Source organism: Tachysurus vachellii, chromosome 1 (assembly GCF_030014155.1).
Source record: "Tachysurus vachellii isolate PV-2020 chromosome 1, HZAU_Pvac_v1, whole genome shotgun sequence".
Classification (NCBI taxonomy): domain Eukaryota; kingdom Metazoa; phylum Chordata; class Actinopteri; order Siluriformes; family Bagridae; genus Tachysurus; species Tachysurus vachellii.
In genome coordinates this window covers 11700711-11719667 of record NC_083460.1, presented here as the reverse complement: position 1 = coordinate 11719667, position 18957 = coordinate 11700711, and the positions used below count along the sequence as shown (strand labels likewise).

Sequence of the window (18957 nt, the reverse complement as noted above, 5' to 3'; positions counted from 1 at the left end):
GAGAGGTTTCAACACTTTTATGATTGTGCTTTATGAAGAACGCATTATTTGTGCACCTGAGCTTGTGCTACAAACGTGACGGACCTGTTGTACTTCATGCTTTAGCATTCACTCCTACAATTAACTCCTACCCCTCACTAAGAGTTGCTCTGAATTGCTATGAAAATGTTAAAATGAAGAGATATGTATAACAGACGTCTTAAACTTTATAAAGCTTTATAAATATCAGCCGTGGCTTATTAGAGAAACAGGTCCATAATTTGTTTCTGAATTGAAAACTTTTAAAAGCTTTTAGTTCTGTAATAAATGCAGGGAGCATTAGTGATGGCAATAATCGGGTTTCTAAAAAAAATCAGGTTCCTCAAGTATTTATAAAAAATTAAACCCCTTTAATGTGTTTGAAATACAAAAGAAATACTAAAAAAAGAAACAGCAATACAGACACGCAGGCAGTTTATCAGTCTTTGGGGCAGCTCAGTCTTTAAGTCAGGCGTTGTGGTGCTTTGTTCAGACTTTATCCTCAGGCCATCACTATGTTGGCTCAGTATTTTTTTTCTTCTATAATTTTTTTGTCATTAAAAACAAAAATAAAGTGGTAATCTTTAAGCCAGTTCATTCTTGTCTGTGGCCATCTCAGCATGGCTGGCATCAGGCCCTGTGGGCGCCAGCAGGGTCCTGCGGTTATAGTGGCCCTTCATGATGCCTGAGTTGTTGTTCTCATTGAGGATCTGCTTCTGCTTTTGGCGGTTGAGTGACTGCACAAGGCCAAGCACCACAGCGGCGAGCGAGTATTGGCCTGTAAGCTTGCGAGGCTGCAGGATGAGTGGGTTGGGTTGCACACGGCCAAGAAGGAAGTGCGTTCGGATTTTGCCCTCCTGCTCGCTGATACCCTTCACGTAGATCTCACCACGGTACTCAAAGGCAAAGCCACGCTCTGTCAGGATGCTGTACGTCTCCTCAGGGACCTGGATTTTTCCACTCACACCTGTGCTGTCCATGCGGCTCGCCAGGTTCACTGTTTTCCCCCAGATATCATACTGAGGCTTTTTAGCACCAATAACACCTGCTACCACAGAGCCATGGGCCATTCCTGAGAGGTGGAAGAGAAACAGAAGAAAAAGAAAAAGCAAGAACATGCATAAGAAGAGGAGAAACCAGAAGAGAAAGAGAGTAGATTATCTCCCAGACGTTCAGTATGAATGACTGGTCTCTTACCAATTCGCAGTTGGAAATTGTTAAAGGAGTGTTTGTTGATCTCTTGTATGCTCTCGTTCAGAGCAATGGCAAAGTCAGCCAGAGCACAGAGGTGACCCCATTTATCTTCACATTGCTACAGCAATACACACAGCAATACACAGAGAGAGACAACATTTAATCAAGGGCAGTATTCAGAGGTGGTGATTTTAGTCCAAAAGTGACATCAATATTTATGTATCATATAGAGAAAATATCTATTCAGATTCCTTCTCTGCAGCTGCTTAAACTGATTTTTCTGAGCTCCCCATTTAGATTACACAAATTATCTCTTTTAAGGTTGCCAGATTTTTTCATGAGTAGAAAATTAGTTTTTCAGTAGCGTCTAGATCACTGCCTTTAAACACAAGCCTTTGGCTTTAAGCCCAGAAAAAAACTCAAAAAAACTTACTACAGAAGTAAAGAGTATATTTTTCTTTGCTGTCTTATAGAAGATGCAACATAAATGAAAGAGAAAATTTAAAGATGATATAAATATACGCTTTCATAGATCAGCAAGCACTAAAATATTGTAATGTAATTGGAATCTTGTATATTGTTAATGGATAGTCTTTATATCTGGCAGCTAATAAAATTGTACTTGATCCACTGTGTCCTTTTCTTTGACGTTTTATTTTTTGGAAAATAAACAATGTCATAGAATCAACATAAAATCACACTGCATAATGGATACATTTATTTATTCGCATGTTTTTTTTTACTTTTTACCTGTTTTTCGGGTGATAAGCCAGACACGGCCATGTACGTACTGCCAATGGTTTTAATCTTCTCGATGTCTTGAAAACGTTCTTCGCCCAACAGCTACAGCAAGTAGGAGGAGGGCAAAAGAAAGGTCAGGACAAATGGAAAAACATGAATTAAAGAGAGTCTGAGAAGACAAGACATAACAACAATCAGTCCTTGAATATTATATAGTTGTTAGGTGTATCTACATTTCATGATTAAGACACGATTGAACCCTTTCTTGCAGAACACTGCAATTCCACTTGCAGATTAAAAACCTTGTTACAAATCCATGACTTGCAATAACAGCAACAAGCTGATGAACAACTGGCATCAACAAACTACTGTATTCTGCTTTTGTGTTTTTTTTTACTGCAGCTTCTTTCAGTTGTTGTTTGTTTCAGGTTTTTTCCTGTTACTTTCCTCTCCAGGAGGTGAAATGCTGCTCAGTTAGGTTAAGGTCTGGTGATTGACAACCAGTCTAGTGGTCTTTGGGTCACCGTCTTGCTGCATGATACATTTTCTTCAAATCTGATTGGTTGCCTGTCTCTGTAAAAAGGCATTGTTTCTCTCTCCCCTGAATTCATTCTGTCTCTACCACCATGAAGTACATTATCAATAAAGATTCTGTCATCAGCGCTTGATTTCCTGTCCAATGTCTGCTACACCAGTGGTTTCATTCTTTTTGAGCACAGTCTAGGTTGTTGTATTTGCTATGCTCAATGCTTACAGTATGCAAAGGCTCTGATTCATTTTCTCTCTTTTCTCAGCTTCAAAAACTCTTAGCTTTGTCCCATAGATAGCTCTCTGGTCTTAATGTTGGTAACAAATGTAGACTTCACAGGTGAAACCCAGTACATAAACCAAGATTAGACACACAGAGATAACGGTTTAAATGACCAGTCTAACAGGACAAAATTGGGCAACAAGAAACACCAGTTGTTTTTGATAACGTAAAAAAGTGGATGGTCTCAAACACAAAATATCACGTTCTAACTTTAACACATCCAGATATAAATATAAAATATTGAATTAAATAGAGGAAATGATGCACTTTCTTGCTACAACACCAACTACTTGTGATTTTTTGCACATCAAATTTTGCATTTTTAATTCAAATTCAGCAACAGTCATTCATAACAGTCATAGTACCTTCATACCAATGTATTTCACCAGTAACCATATCATTTTGTATGCTGCATTTTTCTTTAATATTTTGTCTATTTATTTTCCCAATGTACAACTTATGCCACTATTTTATTTGAAATTCTACTTTGCACAGCTAGTTCCAATTTATCCTATTTTATTTTATTTCATTTTTTTTTTTTATTAATTCAGTGTACATCAGAAACAAAACCATTGGCCTTACTCTGCCAATTCTTTTAGAGGTCACTGTATATTTCATATCGTATTAATCTCTAGGTTGCCTGAAATAGACCTAAATATGCATGTAATACCTTAAATTTTATTTCACATAAATACTGAATTAGAGTTAATCCTCTGTCTTTAACCTAAGACTCAAGGTATGATTTCAAATAGAATTAATATAGAATATATTCATAAGCGCAGCAATTGTTTATCGTTTCAATTTGGAACAGTATTCTCAAAATATTTTCCTGTGTGCATGTTTGTGTGTCAGTGTCAATGTCAGTGTCAGTCCTGACCTCATCAAAGTCAGCAATGATCTCATTTAACAGCCGCAAACATTCAACTCCTTGATTGTTCATTTCAGTCTGAGAATAAAAATCGGCGAAGCCAGGAATAGATGCAAACATCACCCCGACAGCATCATAGGACTGAGAATACAGCTCCTGTAAAGAAACACACAGACACAGAGACACAGACAGATGATGACATGTGTACTGACTTGAACCACGTAATACAGTACATATATGTTCAAGGCTTAAGGCTTTTTATTTGTCACGTAAAAAAGTAAAAAAAATGCCTTTCCTTGTCTCTTCATCAGACAGTGCAACAATGAATAATACAACAGTTTGACAGGCATATAATAATAACATATAATAAAGAAATAGTAACATATAGAAGGCTAAGGAGAATGTTGTGTGTATATTAATAGAACAAATAAAATGTAATGGAATGTATTCACATTATACAGAACACATTCTGTAAACGCTTTGTGTTTCAGTGTGTGAGGCTGGAATACACAGACTGTCCCATGTCTCTCATATGCTTCTGACACTTTAATGCTATGGCTAAATATTTGATTTTGCCAAGTACTCTATACGGCCAAAAGTGTATAGACACCTGAGCATCACACTCATATGTTGTGCATTTTTAAACTTTAAAAATAATATTTTTTTTTATGAGCAATGGAGCATTTATTCCGTAACAGATGGTGACGGACATAGAAGTTAGAAAACGGAACGTAGCCCTTTTCTTTCTTTCTAGGCTGCACTGATGAAACTGGCCACCAGAGGGAACTAATGCTATTAGTATGTGATTTACCAACATGGTATCATCAATCACTCACACACACACACACACACACACACACACACACACACACACACACACACACACACACACACACACACACACACACACACACACACACACACACATAAATGGCCGCTGTTAAAAGATATAGCTGTTAAAAGCTCTGGAAGTCACTGGCTGTTTTGACAAAGCAGTGTTTGATGATCTGCACCATCATCTGTGACCTTCACACTTTTATGCTTTAAAGTTGTGTGTGTGTGTGTTTGTGAGTGTGTGTGTTTGTGAGTGTGTGTGTGAGTGTGTGTTTGTGAGTGTGTGTGTGTTTGTGAGTGTGTGTGTGTGTGTGTGTTTGTGAGTGTGTGTGTGTTTGTGAGTGTGTGTGTGTGTTTGTGAGTGTGTGTGTGTGTGTTTGTGAGTGTGTGTGTGTGTTTGTGATTCAGATCACATTTCTTTGCCAATAGCATTAAATCATTCAGCTGACAAAGGTAGAGTGACGCATGTTACACAGTTAAAATGAATGCACACACACACACGCACACAAACACACACAGTATAAAATGTACATTCATTGTCCCTAATGAAGCATACGATAACAAGTCACCTGATCATCAATGGATGAGATAATTAATGAAACCTAATACACACACACACACACACACACACACACACACACACACACACACACACACACAGGTCTGAAAGATGTATTTTTAATAAGACCCCAGCGCCATTTTGGCACTATTCACTGACAGCCAAAACTTCCAGTAAGACAGATAAAAGACTCAAAAACACAGATACACAAAGACAGGCACAGCTACACACACACACACACACACACACACACACACTCGCACACACACACACAAACGACACCAGGACAAAAAAAGACATTGTTACACAGTCAAAAACCAAGAAATCATGCATTAAAAGAGAGCCACATAAGACAATAGGAACAGAGATACTGACAGAATTGGAGGTTTAGAGAGAGACACAGTTTCAACAGAAGACAGAATGGTGCAATACATCTGTATTTTGAAGTCCTTTTTTGCAGACTATATTAAAATGAATAATGTCATATAGGTGAATCTTATGGAATATTATGGAAGTGCACTCTGAAAACTCACGTAGAATCCCACACAGAATCCAACAGAAAACATTTCAGCCCCTGTGGGTAGTAACATGACTTGGTTTTTATGCATTTTAAAGCTCTACTAGATGATCAAAGCTTTATTTATAAATTTAGGTCAGATGGGTTTACATTCTCTGACTTCAAATTCCAGCTAAAATGTGAAACACAGTGAATATGAGTTCTGCTTTATGGATTGAGTTGCATTTTAACCTGAAATTTTTTTTAGACCACATTCATCTGAGACAATGTTGAGTGATATAATAATACTGAAATTATGGGCAAAGCAGCATAAAGTATTTTTCATGTTAGGAAAGTAAGGATTGATCAGTGTCACCAACCACACAAACAACTCAACAATATTCCAGGCAAAGAACTAGTATGCTTCAGCCATGAACGTCACACCTACACTGCTTTTAGCTGATGAAGCCCTAAATAAAATAATGAAAGAAATGAATAAAACCTACCCAAAAGAAATAAAATCATGTCTGATTTTAAGTAAAAAATTAGGCTCATGTTTTCCAGCAAACAAAGCATCATGAAGAGAGTAACCACACACCAAGTCATAGTCATGAGTGAGAACCTGGCCAAAGTTGAGTTTAAGGCTCCAAGAACACAAATGTAGACTTACACTTCCTGAGTCATGCTTTGTCATGTTTAACATATGGGACATAGACCCACGTGTGGTTCAGGCATGGGTCACTGGACATCATAAAAACCTATGCGCCTCAACAATTTTCAAACCAGCTCATAACCTGCACATTACTCGCCAGATGCAGGCCACACAAGGGTTAATAAAACCTACATGACTTCCAGCCTCACTCAGTGACAGTGCTCATCTGAGGCCACTTGGTGATTGTTAGTTCATCCTGGCCCAAAGCATTTGCCTTTTCCCTGTCCATGAACTCATATATATATATATGTATGGGGGGCACGGTGGCTTAGTGGTTAGCACGTTCGCCTCACACCTCCAGGGTTGGGCATTCGATTCCCGCCTCCGCCTTGTGTGTGTGGAGTTTGCATGTACTCCCCGTGCCTCGGAGGTTTCCTCCGGGTACTCCGGTTTCCTCCCCCGGTCCAAAGACATGCATGGTAGGTTGATTGGCATCTCTGGAAAATTGTCCCTAGTGTGTGATTGCGTGAGTGAATGAGAGTGTGTGTGTGCCCTGCGATGGGTTGGCACTCCGCCCAGGGTGTATCCTGCCTTGATGCCCGATGACGCCTGAGATAGGCACAGGCTCCCCGTGACCCGAGGTACAGTAGTTCGGATAAGCGGTAGAAAATGAATGAATGAATATATATATTCATTTTTGTTAAACAGTATCTGTAAGCTCTTCCTGAAGCATCTCTAACCACATGGCTTTCATATTGATACACATTTTCTCTTACTTTCATGCTTTAAAATAGACTGTAGGAAGTCAGCGTATGACTGATGTGTAATCATAGACAATTTCACAGCTCTGTCTTCCTTGAAGAAAGCTCATAAGCCTCATACCACTGAACAATATACAAAGTAGTCGAGTGATTCTTTTCATGAATGACCTTTTGTGCTAATGCTTTCACAGGACATTTGATTAGGAGACCATGGTATTTGTATGGCTCATCCGCATAATTGTGCAGATAAGGGAGTATGCAACGGTCAAGGCATTGCAGGGGTTCTAATGTGACTTGCACACGCTTTATGAATACCCGGGGAAGCACAATTATTTTAAGAAAACATTTAGTGTTCTTATAGCCAGTATGCAGTGTTTGTTGTGACACCATATGGAAGTCTGACTGCTATACACTTTAATGTGTTTACTCAGGTGTGTTTCACTGTGTTGCACTGGGCTGTGTGAACAGAATATGTGTATTTGGGCAAACGGTGCAGCTGAGTTAGACAAGTGTGGCTAATAGATTGCCTACTTCCTAATTTGTGTGTTTTAGAGAGAAGGAAGAGAAAATCTAGTGCATCCTATGCCTGTGCTTCACAGATCTGTATCAATACTAATGACAGTTAACCCATGCCACTTGTCGTTTGTCTCTTGGGTGTGAGTAGTGGCTGCTATTGTTACTTGTCCAGCGTTCAGATGATAAATATAGTAGTAGCAGCTATTTATAGCTTCCAAACCCAAATAATTAAACACAAATGAATAATGCACTACTGCTGTATGTAGCTGCTATTCCCTATGCAGCTTTATTCTTCTTTTTAACGTATCTATACAAATTTATTATCCCAATCATATTATTGGCACAAGGAATCTTTCAAGGAATTTGTTGCCTTAGCATATTACATTTAATTTGCACTTTATATTGTGGAGTGGTTGCAGGTTCAGATCCTGATGATACCACAGAAGTTTAAGGGATGGAGGGAGTTGATCACCAAGGCACTGGGTATCATGAGTGTCTGTGAGCTCTTGCATGTGGAAGAGGGAAAATGCTTTCCTCGGAGTGTGTTAAGCAGTTCATAATGGTGTGGTCAACTGGCTTCACATGCCTCAGAGGAAGCATGTGCTAGGCTTCACTCTCCCTGGTTGGTAACAGTCATGTGATAAAGGAGTCCTAACTAGAGGTTGGGAACTATTCGTGACTAAATTAGGGAGAGATTTAGAAAAACAAACAATCAAACAAACAATCAAACAAACAAACAAAATCCTATTTTTTGTGAATGCAGTCACCCAGAGCTGTCTGTCAGATTTCTACATCTATAGTTATACCCATTATCTTATTATGAGCCAGAAATATTGTCTCATCATATGATACAATCCAGGTATATGCACATACATGGCTGTGCATATTTCAGTTTCTGAAGCCATGTGTCAAGACTTTTATATTCGGTTGCTTGCTGTGTGGATTAACGTGCTGGAATTCATGAAACTATAACACACATGAGGGCATCTGTGTTACTTAGAACATCAAAGTGCTTATGCTAGTATGTTCTTCACAGAATTTAAATTACATTTTCCATGTGTTATTTGTTCTCAATAGCAATGCCGAACTCAGATCTTAGAAACTTTTGAAATAACTGCAAGATTTGACAGTCGGTGTGTACAGTGGGTAGGTGTGTGTCAGGACCTCATTGTCTCTGTCCTTCTCCAGAAAGTGACGTGCAACATGGCTGGGCAGAATGTTGCGCAGCATATTCTCATTATGCTCCCGCAGCTCCCGCATTTCGTTGATCTCCTCCTTTGCCTGTACTCGCCAAAGAAAGTCCAAACGTGCTGTGTATTCCAGCTATGAAGAGAAAGAAGGAAAGGCAGACAAAGTGTGGGAAGCCAGAGAAACAAAGGTGAATATCAAAGGTCTCTGTCTTACTGTACAGTATATGTGAGCAATACATGTAAGATACTGTATCTTTTACAGATATTAAGATTTCTCTGGAGGTTCTACTTCAGGGATAAACTAATTTTTATCAAGAAATGGCCAGAGTGGGTGCAGGTTGTTACTCCATCCAAGCAGAAAAAACATCTATCTAAGCAGAAAATTTCACTCTGTTCTGCTCATCAAAACAAAACTGACCTGTTGATTGATTAAATCTGTATTCATCAATCCACAACTGATATCAAAATGTCAAAATGGATTAAAACCAAAGTCAGCTGTGGCTCTTGAACAGTAGAGCATACAGAATTGCATACGAAATAACATGGCATGACCAAACACTGCACCAAATCTAAAATAACACACCAACACTGCACCAATCCCAAAAACTGCACCAAACCAAAATCACACACCACTGCATTATGCATATGCTGATGTGATACAGCAGTGGTGCTGTGTTTAACTCTGCAAATCTTTCACTTTGAAACTTTATTTGTTAATTATTCAGTTGATTTAAGGCTCTTGTTTGCAAGCAGTACTGAGTGTAACAGAATCTTTTAAAGCCACTTAGAGTCACTTTGAGTCTCAATCAGAATCTGCATCCTTCCCTGTTCTGTGTTAAAATCAAGGTCATCAATTCCTCTACCACAGCAAACTGCTTACTTCATTATTTATTCATTCAAACCTTCATCAAAAGGAACAGAAAACAAGAATGACAGTAATGAAATTTCAATTATTTCAAACATCTACTTGTGAAGGCTGTCTTTCCAAGCTTAGCATGAGCGTAACCTTCTGTAGACTCTAAGCTTCTAATTTAACACAGAGTTTATCTATAACAGCAAGTTAGGGAAAATGAAGTAAATTAATGAAATAAACTAATTGTGAGATTATCTTCCATCTTTCCAGAAGAACGATTAATAGAATGTTTTTCTTGAAAGGTAAAGGATAAACACCAATAAGAAATTCCAACATAAAATTTACAATACGTTTGTAAATTACGTTTCCATTTGCAATGGTTTTCTGCAGCATTTTACTGTAGACCCTGTGGGTCTCTACAGAAGGATTAAGTTTGCTCAGGTGTGCTGAACTTGATTATGCTACAACACACTTTACAGTACTTGCAGCCACTCTAATGATTCATACAGTACATTTAAAGGGTACTTGTTAGGATTTGACCGGGGGGATAGGAGGCAAATGTGACACAGAAGCCACTTGGAGTCAGGTGAAGGGTGATTTATTAGTGCACACATGGTGTAAGTGATAAAATAATCCAAAAAGAAAAATAAAACTGTACAACTGTAAAGCCTATACACAAAATATTTACAAGCTAGTTCAGCTAAATCAATTGACCTGAACCACCTCAGCAAGAACAAAGCATTTACTTGGTATACCGTCTACCAACTCCTACAATAACCCACCTAGACTGACTGTGTAGGAGCCATTTTATTCTCTTAGTCCCGTCCCTGGACCTAACCATCACAGTGTAAGATGAGGTTAAGGCACTGTGACTGTACTATTTAAAATGTGAACTATTTCTGTTCTTAATTTATTGTAAATGCTCAAAAGTAGTATTAAAGTGTAACTTTTTTAATGCCATCAATGTGTAATTAACAAGGCTATACGGGAACGTATTGTATAGTCAATTTAAATAGTCTTTATTATATTATATTATATTATTCATTCATTCATTCATTCATTTTCTACCGCTTATCTGAACTACCTCGGGTCACGGGGAGCCTGTGCCTATCTCAGGCGTCATCGGGCATCAAGGCAGGATACACCCTGGACGGAGTGCCAACCCATCGCAGGGCACACACACACACTCTCATTCACTCACACACTACGGACAATTTTCCAGAGATACCAATCAACCTACCATGCATGTCTTTGGACCGGGGGAGGAAACCGGAGTACCCGGAGGAAACCCCCGAGGCACGGGGAGAACATGCAAACTCCACACACACAAGGTGGAGGCGGGAATCGAACCCAGACCCTGGAGGTGTGAGGCGAACGTGCTAACCACTAAGCCACTGTGCCCCCCTATATTATATTATATTATATTATATTATATTATATTATATTATATTATATTATATTATATTATATTATATTATATTATATTATATTATATTATATTATATAGTCAGGCTCACATTAAGTAAATGTTTTTACTACTTTCTTTTTAAGCACTGAAGTTGAAGGGTGAAAGTAGTCGGCATATACAGTAGTTCTCCACAATAATATATGTCATTAGAAAGACCCCAACTATAGTAGTTTTGTGTGTGTGTGTGTGTGTGTGTGTGCAATTTCTCACCTGTTGTCCATGATAAAATACAGCTAAAAGGAACATTGCCATGAGCAGTAAAGATGTTCTCTTGGTTCCCAGGAAACATTCACTGTTGTTGGGGTAACAGGATAAAAAACGTAATCAGTGGGATTTATTGGATTCTAAAGGGCAGAGACACTACATTTTAAACACTAATGTGTGTGTGTGTGTGTGTGTGTGTGTGTGTGTATGTGTGGACTGACCTCTGATTGGCGAACCCATCATACTCAGTGATGGTGTCATATCGAGTAAACAGAGAGTGATAGAAAGCTTCAGTTAGCAGTGAGTAGATGGCGATCATTAGCAGCAGGATGGCCAGTTTGAGGACAGAGTTTAAGCGCAGGAACACAGCACATGTCACCATGGCCAACACACCCGTAAACACGAAGTACTGGACAAAATAAACTCAGACAGTTTAATATGGCAACATCCATGACTCTAATGACAGAACAACATCCACAGACACAAATATACAAAAACAAAAAATCATCATTGAAAAGCATCTCATACTGTGCACCAACTTCACTAAGCTTACAGTAAACAATTTACAATTTCACAGGAATCATTTTAATAATCTTTGAAAACTTTCAGTAATCTGGATATTTACTTACAGTTACTTAAAGGATGCTACATTATATTAATTATCTATTCTGATATCTTTAAATAGCCACACCATTGTGCTTCTGGGCTGACATTTCTGTATGCACTGAATAAGCCACAGGAAGAACAAACCTCTGGGTAGAGACAGCCAGGAATCGAAGCTGAAGCATCAAATGTGCCATTCCTGAATACATCCCAAATTGATTTATCAACGTTACACCATAACTAGAGAGAAACAGAAATGATATATGTGTTAATACTAAAATAGTAGTAATAGTAATAATAATAAAATCCTTCATATTAAATCCTCTTTCTGAACATTCACTACATACACTACACTACATAATCAGTTGAAAATGAATCCCAGCAAAACTGAAATGCTGATCATCCCAGGTGATTCATCCCCTGGTCATGATCTTGAAAGATCCTTAAACAATGATCTGATCTTCCCTTTGGTCATGGCTTGCAACCTTTGGGTCACTATGTACAATCAACTGTCCTTTTCCTCGCATGTTGCTAATGTGACATGCACCAGAAGGATTCGACCATTTTTATCCACACAGGCTGCTCACGTACTCATTCAGTCTCTTGTCATTTCAAGACTGGACCACTGCAGCTCACTGCTGGCAGGTCTACCTATGAATGCAATTCATCCTTTGCAAATGAACCTTCCTATAGTAAATTCTCACACCCCACCCCACCCCACTGCCGCTCTCCCTTCACTGGCTTCCAGTAGCTGCACACATCAGATTCAAAACACTGATGCTTACCTACAAAGCCAAAACTGGAGCAGCTCCCTCTTACCTCATAGCTCTTATCACTCCTCACACTGCACATCACACTCTCAGAGCTACAGTACCAGCACTGCTCGACTGGTCCCACCATCTCTCAGGATAAGAGGTAGGTATACAGCAAGCCATGTAGAATGAACTTCCCCTAGATGTCTGAACAGCTGAGTCACTGGCTATCTTCAAACGACGGGTGAAGACCTAACTCTTCCTGATACACATAAACTAGCATTTTTCCCACCAAGTCTGTAACCTAGTGAACCAGTGTTAATGTATTCATTGATAGAGACATTGCTCTGGATAAAGGCATCTGCCAAATGCCGTAAATGTAAATGTAAACAAAGCAACATGCCAGACAATATCTATACAAGATTCATTCACATTACATTCATTATATATATGTACAGCTCATGGAGGTAATATTGTTGTTTTATTTGTATCTTTTAAGGTATTGAAAGTGTATTGGTTTATTACAGTAAACACAATGTGAAACAGTGTATATATAACTCAGACCAAAGACCAAGACCAAGCACTCATTCTCTCAGAGCATCATGAAAATCTCCTGATACCACAAGCAAATTGACGGAGGCTTATCCTTAATCCAATTAAGTCAAATACATCTCCAGCCAAACGAAGGCAACTTCTTCTCAAGCTACAAAATCATTATCAATCCTATATCATCCTATATTATCAATCCGAGGATTAAGAACCAAATATGGCTTATAATCTCATTTGGACGTTCTTACTACAAACCTGAACAAGACTGACGGACAAGACTAAAACATATGACTATATGTACCACTTGCATTCACTTTTGTCTTTTTAAATGGATATGAACATGACATGAAACTATTTTTTTAGAAACTCTTCAGATGACAGGTATGTGCTCTTAAAGGGTATAAAGTAGATCATGAGGTGAATGTATAGTGTTAAGTGCAAAGAAACCTGTAGCATACCTCAAACTCATTACGCATTATTACTGTTTTAGCCTCAATGTTTAATGAATAGCAGGTCTTCATGATTGTTTAGTGTGTGTGTGTGTGTGTGTGTGTGTGTGTATTATACTCACAATGTTGATAATAGCTGCCAGAAAGTTGATGAGGATGGAGAGGAGGATGATAACGTTTCGCGCTGTGTACGTCTCATTCACCCAGCAACACGCCTTGCGCAACACTAACGGCAGACACTTGTAGTCTTCTGCCGTCGTCACGACAACCAGACAGCAGTGCAGCAAGATAAGTACAGAAAACTGGATCACCATGGTCAGCATCCTACAGACATCGCCAACACACCCAGAGTTACGGTTAAAAACTTAGACGTGTGAAATAAAGATTAAGTTGACTTACAGTATTTCCATGATTGAAAAACTGTCAGTAGAGTCGGCATTAATACTGTGTTGAAAACTTTACCTTGCTGAAGTATTTTGTAAAGCATATTGTGTTGAAGCAAGGATTTTACAAATTACTTTCTCCAAATGTTCTTGAAATCTGGCTGTTAATATATTTTTAATCTAATTTTATTTTTATATTAACTGCAATACAGTATTAAAGATAATAGTGACGTTAAAGCATATGTATAAATGCTAGACTACACAGAGTTCAGTAATGGCAACTATTAAACTTAATTTTAAAAAAAAGTACCATAAGAGTTTGTGTTAATTTGCTAACATGTTGGATTTCTTATTTGATTATCACTATCCCATATGTAATATTACTGAGTACACAAATAGGATTTCATAGCACTTACAAATACAATTCTAAACATACAATTTGGACTATAAATCGTTTTATATGCAAAAAAACCCTGTTGCTTTAGTACCCCCTGTCCTGCACATAATAATGTTCAAGGATGTGTTAGAGTTGGAGCAGAACAGGGGGATCTCCTGAACCAGGGAGAACCTGTACTTTAATAAATTCATAATAAACAAATAGTTAGCAAAACTTTTCCAGGTGAATATTATCAATTTGGAACATAATAATTTTATTAATTAATACATAATTTATTTAAAAAAAATGAGTAAACTTTGCTTTGACTCGCAGACTGAATGTGCAGGTGGGCCGATTAATGTGGATAGTGAGTGAATTTGAGAAAAATGGACAACGATGCACTTCACACCCTATAAAAGTATATTTTTAGCTCTATTTAAATGTGTAGTACTGTAGTAAGTAGCACTAGGGTATTGGAATTTTAAAATATAAGAAAGTTAGAGGGGGGAGAGAGAGAGAGAGAGAGAGAGAGAGAGAGAGAGAGAGAGAGAGAGAGAGAAATAATTGTACAATCATATTGTTTAGTACTTATATACAGTACTTTACTGTATTTCATTATTTGTATATCAAGCCTGCACTGCACAAACACATGAAGGTTTTTTCTTGCTTCTTTTAAGTCATTTAAATCTATTTGTCTATTTATTGTAAATCTATTATCTATAATATACTGCAAATATTTCAGTTCATATGCTAAGTGTTCCACTAATAGAGTAACTGAAGACCTCAGATATGATACTACAAACAACAATGGAGAGAATGAGGAGGAGCTTCTTCCCATAGGCCATTCAGGTCCTTGACCATAACAACTGTAGAACTAGAGCTTGGATGTTTGCATTGCACATATCGCTATTTATGATAATTGTTCAAATTCATGTTTTTGTCTCACTAATTTACACTCAGTTCCCCATAATGATGAAGTAATCACAGAATTCTAGAAATGTCTGTAAATTTATTATAAAGAAAGAGCCTTTACTCAGTACTTAGTTAAAGCAGCTTTGGCAGCAGTTACAGCCTCGAGTCTTTTTGGGAATGACACAACAAGCTTTGCACACCTGGACTGGGGGATTTTCTGCTATTCTTCTTTGCAAATCCTCTCAAGCTCAGTCAGCTGTGATGGGGACCTTCAGTGGACACCATTTTCAGGTCTCTCCAGAGATGTTCAGTAGGGTTCACTCAGGGCTCTGGCTGGGCCACTCTACCTGTAGGACATTCACAGAATTGTCCCTAAACCACTCCTGTGTTGTCTTGCCTGTGTGCTTAGGGTAATTGTCATGTTGGAAGGTGAAACCTCGGCTCAGTTTGAGGTCCTGAGTGCCGTGGAACAGGTTTTTATTAAGTTTATCTCTGTCCTTTGCTCCATTCAGCTTTTCCTCAACCCTGACCAGTCTCCCAGTCCTTACTGCAGAAAAAAATTTCCCAAGAACATGATGCTGTCCCCACCATGCTTCACTGTTGAGATGGTATTGGGCAGGTGATGAGCAGTGACTGGGTTTCTCCAGACATAACGTTTAGAATTGAGGCCTAACAGTTTAAACTTGGTTTCATCAAATCAGAGAATTTTGTCTTCAGGTGCACTGTCCTTATGGCAGTGGTGGCTCAAGTGGTTAGGCTCTGCATCCTGGATTGTTGACTGCCAAGCTGCCACTGTTTGGCCATTGAGCAAGGCTCTTTTGTCTAGCCAAGGGGCTTTTGTCTAGCCACTCTGCTGAAGCCCAGATCAGTGGACAGCTGCAGTGACGGTTGTCCTTCTGAAAATTTGCCTCATCTCCACACAGGATTTCTGGAGAGCCAGTCAGAGTGACCATCGGGTTCTTGGTCACCTCTTCTCCCCCGATTGTACAGTTTGGCCAGGCAACCAGCTCTTGTTTGTGCAAAACATCTTCCATTTTTGAATTATGGAGACCGTTGTGCTCTTAGAAATCTTCAGTGCAGCAGAAATGTATTTAGAGCCTTCCCCAGATCTGTGCCTTGCAACAATCCTGGCTCTGATCTCTGCAGGCAGTTTCCCAGTGACCTCATGGCTTGGCTTTTGCTCTGATATGCAATGTCAGCTGTGAGGACTTCTAATGTGTGTCCTCTGGGTGTGTGTCCTCTATTGTGCCCTCGAATGAAGGTGTAGAAACATCTCAGCCACAGTAGAGAAAAATGGGAGTGATCTGAGCTCAATTTCAAGTGTTGCAAATGGTCTGAATACTTATATTGTCTTTTCTATATTTTTCCCTTCACTATTGCACATTTACTTCTTTTTCTATTATTGTTGTTTTTATTGTTATTATTCTGTTCTGTCACATACCATTAAAAAAGTATTTCAGCACGTGTGAAAAAGCATGACAGCAATGTATTAATTGTAGAAAATTATGTGACTACAATTTTCTAAATTAGTTTGTATAAAATGCGTGAACATGACATATGTTCCTACTATATTTGTAGTATTTAAGCATGCTTTAGTGTTTGTGGGTTTTACCTTGCAGATGGCAGTAGGCTCTGGATTGCTGTGATGAAGATGAGAACAATGAAGGCACAAACCAGATTAGATTTAAACACTTCGTCCCTCATTTGGGAGTACTGTGGGAAACACACACACACACACACACACACACACACACACACACACACACACACACACACACACAGAGTTACACGGTTGTATATTCACACAGAAGCTCATACAGTCAAACCCCATTGATGTGCAGAATCAAGAGAGTAGATGTGTGAGTCTCTCTCTCCCTCTCTCTCTCTGTTACACACACAAGCACACACACACACACACACACACACACTTCAGAGAGAAGAATATATGTCAGAGTTGGAGGCAAGTCAGAACAAACCAATCAGCTGCAGAGTGGGCCAGACACAGAAGGGGGCAGCTCAAGGTCAACTCAAGTACACAGAGTAAAGCAAAACAATGTGATGGGGCAGGGAAAGCAATGGCAATTGCCTCATGAGTAAACAAAGGCCAACAGAGATTATCCCATTCAATCACTGCTCTAGGAATGCACATTTCATGAGTGCTGCTAGTATACAAACTTCTGTGTTTGAATAAAGGAGAGATACTTCTGCATCTGCCTGTGTGTGACTGTAGATATCCTACCACAATCCTATCATGGCCTTTTGCTTACTTATGAGAAATGTATTTTGACAAAATACAATGAAGGCAAAAAAAAAAAAAAGCCACACTGAGAGAAAAGCAGGGATGATGGAGATTAAGCAATGATGCTGATGCTATTGCTGCTGCTGCTGATGAGCTGGGGTAGCTGGCTACCTTGTGCTCCAGGACGGCTTCTCTAAACGTGAGAGAGAAAGGGATGATGTGCTGTCGTCGGAGTTTGTCTCCGCTGCGCAGTGCGATGGTGCTCTGCATGCGCGCGTTAATTTCCTGTGAGCCGGCGCGCACATGCAGCGCCTGGGCCAGATGGTTGGGGAGCAGGTTTATGGAGTGACGAGTGAGAGCAGCCAACGTCTACAGAGGGAAAGCACATGCAGCCTCCATGAGTGTGTGGGAGCAGGGATGTTTGTGTGTCAAGGTGTGTATTTGTATATGCCTGTGTTTTTGAATGCCTAGGTCTATGTGTTTGTGACTTCAAGCAAATGAAATGACTCATTGCTTGACTTATCCATAGAAAGACGTTGACAAGTTTTGGATGAGCTAACTTGATTGGAACAAAAAGACGCAATTTCCTGAGAAAGAAGATGAGGGGGAGCTTTCTGAAAGCAACTGTCAATGACAGAGGTGATGTAAATTAGCATAATAGCAGGAATTGTTATCCTTGATACTAGAAATATATTTAGCACAATCTAAATTCCTGTTCCTGAAAATGATCTGATGTATAATTTAGACTAGTTCTTCACAGGGCTCAGATGTTTTGATAAGCAGATTAACTAGTTAACCTCTAAGATTGTTTGCACTAGCAGCGCTTACACCTGGTCATTAGATGAGTTGATTGAATACCTGATTATATTATTTAATGATATAAATACCTGCAGTGTGTGTGTGTGTGTGTGTGTGTGTGTGTGTGTGTGTGTGTGTGTGTGTGTGTGTGTGTGTGTGTGTTGTAATGACAATTTATTTTTCCATAGCCATAAGAGCAGTTTTCCTGAGTTTCTGTCCCCTGTGGGTATCCATAGGAAGTCTGCTTTTTCACAGATTCTCTCTTTAGTTGATGCACAATTAGAAACATAAAAATGAGTCTTACTGAGAATGAAAACAGCAGTAAGAACTACTGCAAAAACACTAATTCGCCACCTGAAAGAGTATAACAGAGTCTCTCTTTCGCTCTCTCTGTCTCTCTCGCTCTCATCAGGCACATCATATCACACACACACACATACACACACATACACACACACACACACACACACAAACACACGCACACACGTACACACGCACGCACGCACACACACATAGTATCCTAAAGATGAGCGAAGCCCCAGGCTCAATCCCTCACAGCTTGGGTCCTGACTCACATGGCAGTTAGCACAGAGCTTTACTCATGTAATGCTCAAATGATTCTTGCACACACAGTTGCTCACACTCGGCTCATTGAAGAGGTATAGTTGTGTGTGATAAGTTCTCTGAACTGATGTGCGTCACTGCTGTGGGATTAGGTCAAGTTAATCTGC

The 18957-nt window shown here is 39.1% G+C and overlaps 1 protein-coding gene across 2 annotated transcripts in view; it reads right to left on the bottom strand.

The window, feature by feature from the left end:
- Window positions 1-390: 390 nt before the first annotated feature.
- The window catches only part of adcy8 (adenylate cyclase 8 (brain)), a 56542-nt gene continuing 37975 nt past the window's right edge, over window positions 391-18957 (bottom strand). Inside the window, exons 8-18 of one of the 2 annotated variants that reach the window (XM_060897502.1) lie at window positions 17600-17797; window positions 16802-16902; window positions 13641-13842; window positions 11916-12008; window positions 11387-11574; window positions 11172-11253; window positions 8615-8773; window positions 3642-3788; window positions 1963-2055; window positions 1216-1330; window positions 391-1090 (exon numbers count right to left, since the gene is read on the bottom strand). In XM_060897502.1, the coding sequence (XP_060753485.1) occupies window positions 603-1090; window positions 1216-1330; window positions 1963-2055; window positions 3642-3788; window positions 8615-8773; window positions 11172-11253; window positions 11387-11574; window positions 11916-12008; window positions 13641-13842; window positions 16802-16902; window positions 17600-17797 (1866 nt within the window). In that variant the 3' untranslated portion in view covers window positions 391-602. The remainder of the gene's footprint in view (window positions 1091-1215; window positions 1331-1962; window positions 2056-3641; window positions 3789-8614; window positions 8774-11171; window positions 11254-11386; window positions 11575-11915; window positions 12009-13640; window positions 13843-16801; window positions 16903-17599; window positions 17798-18957) is intronic. The other variant, XM_060897419.1, reaches the window with a different exon arrangement.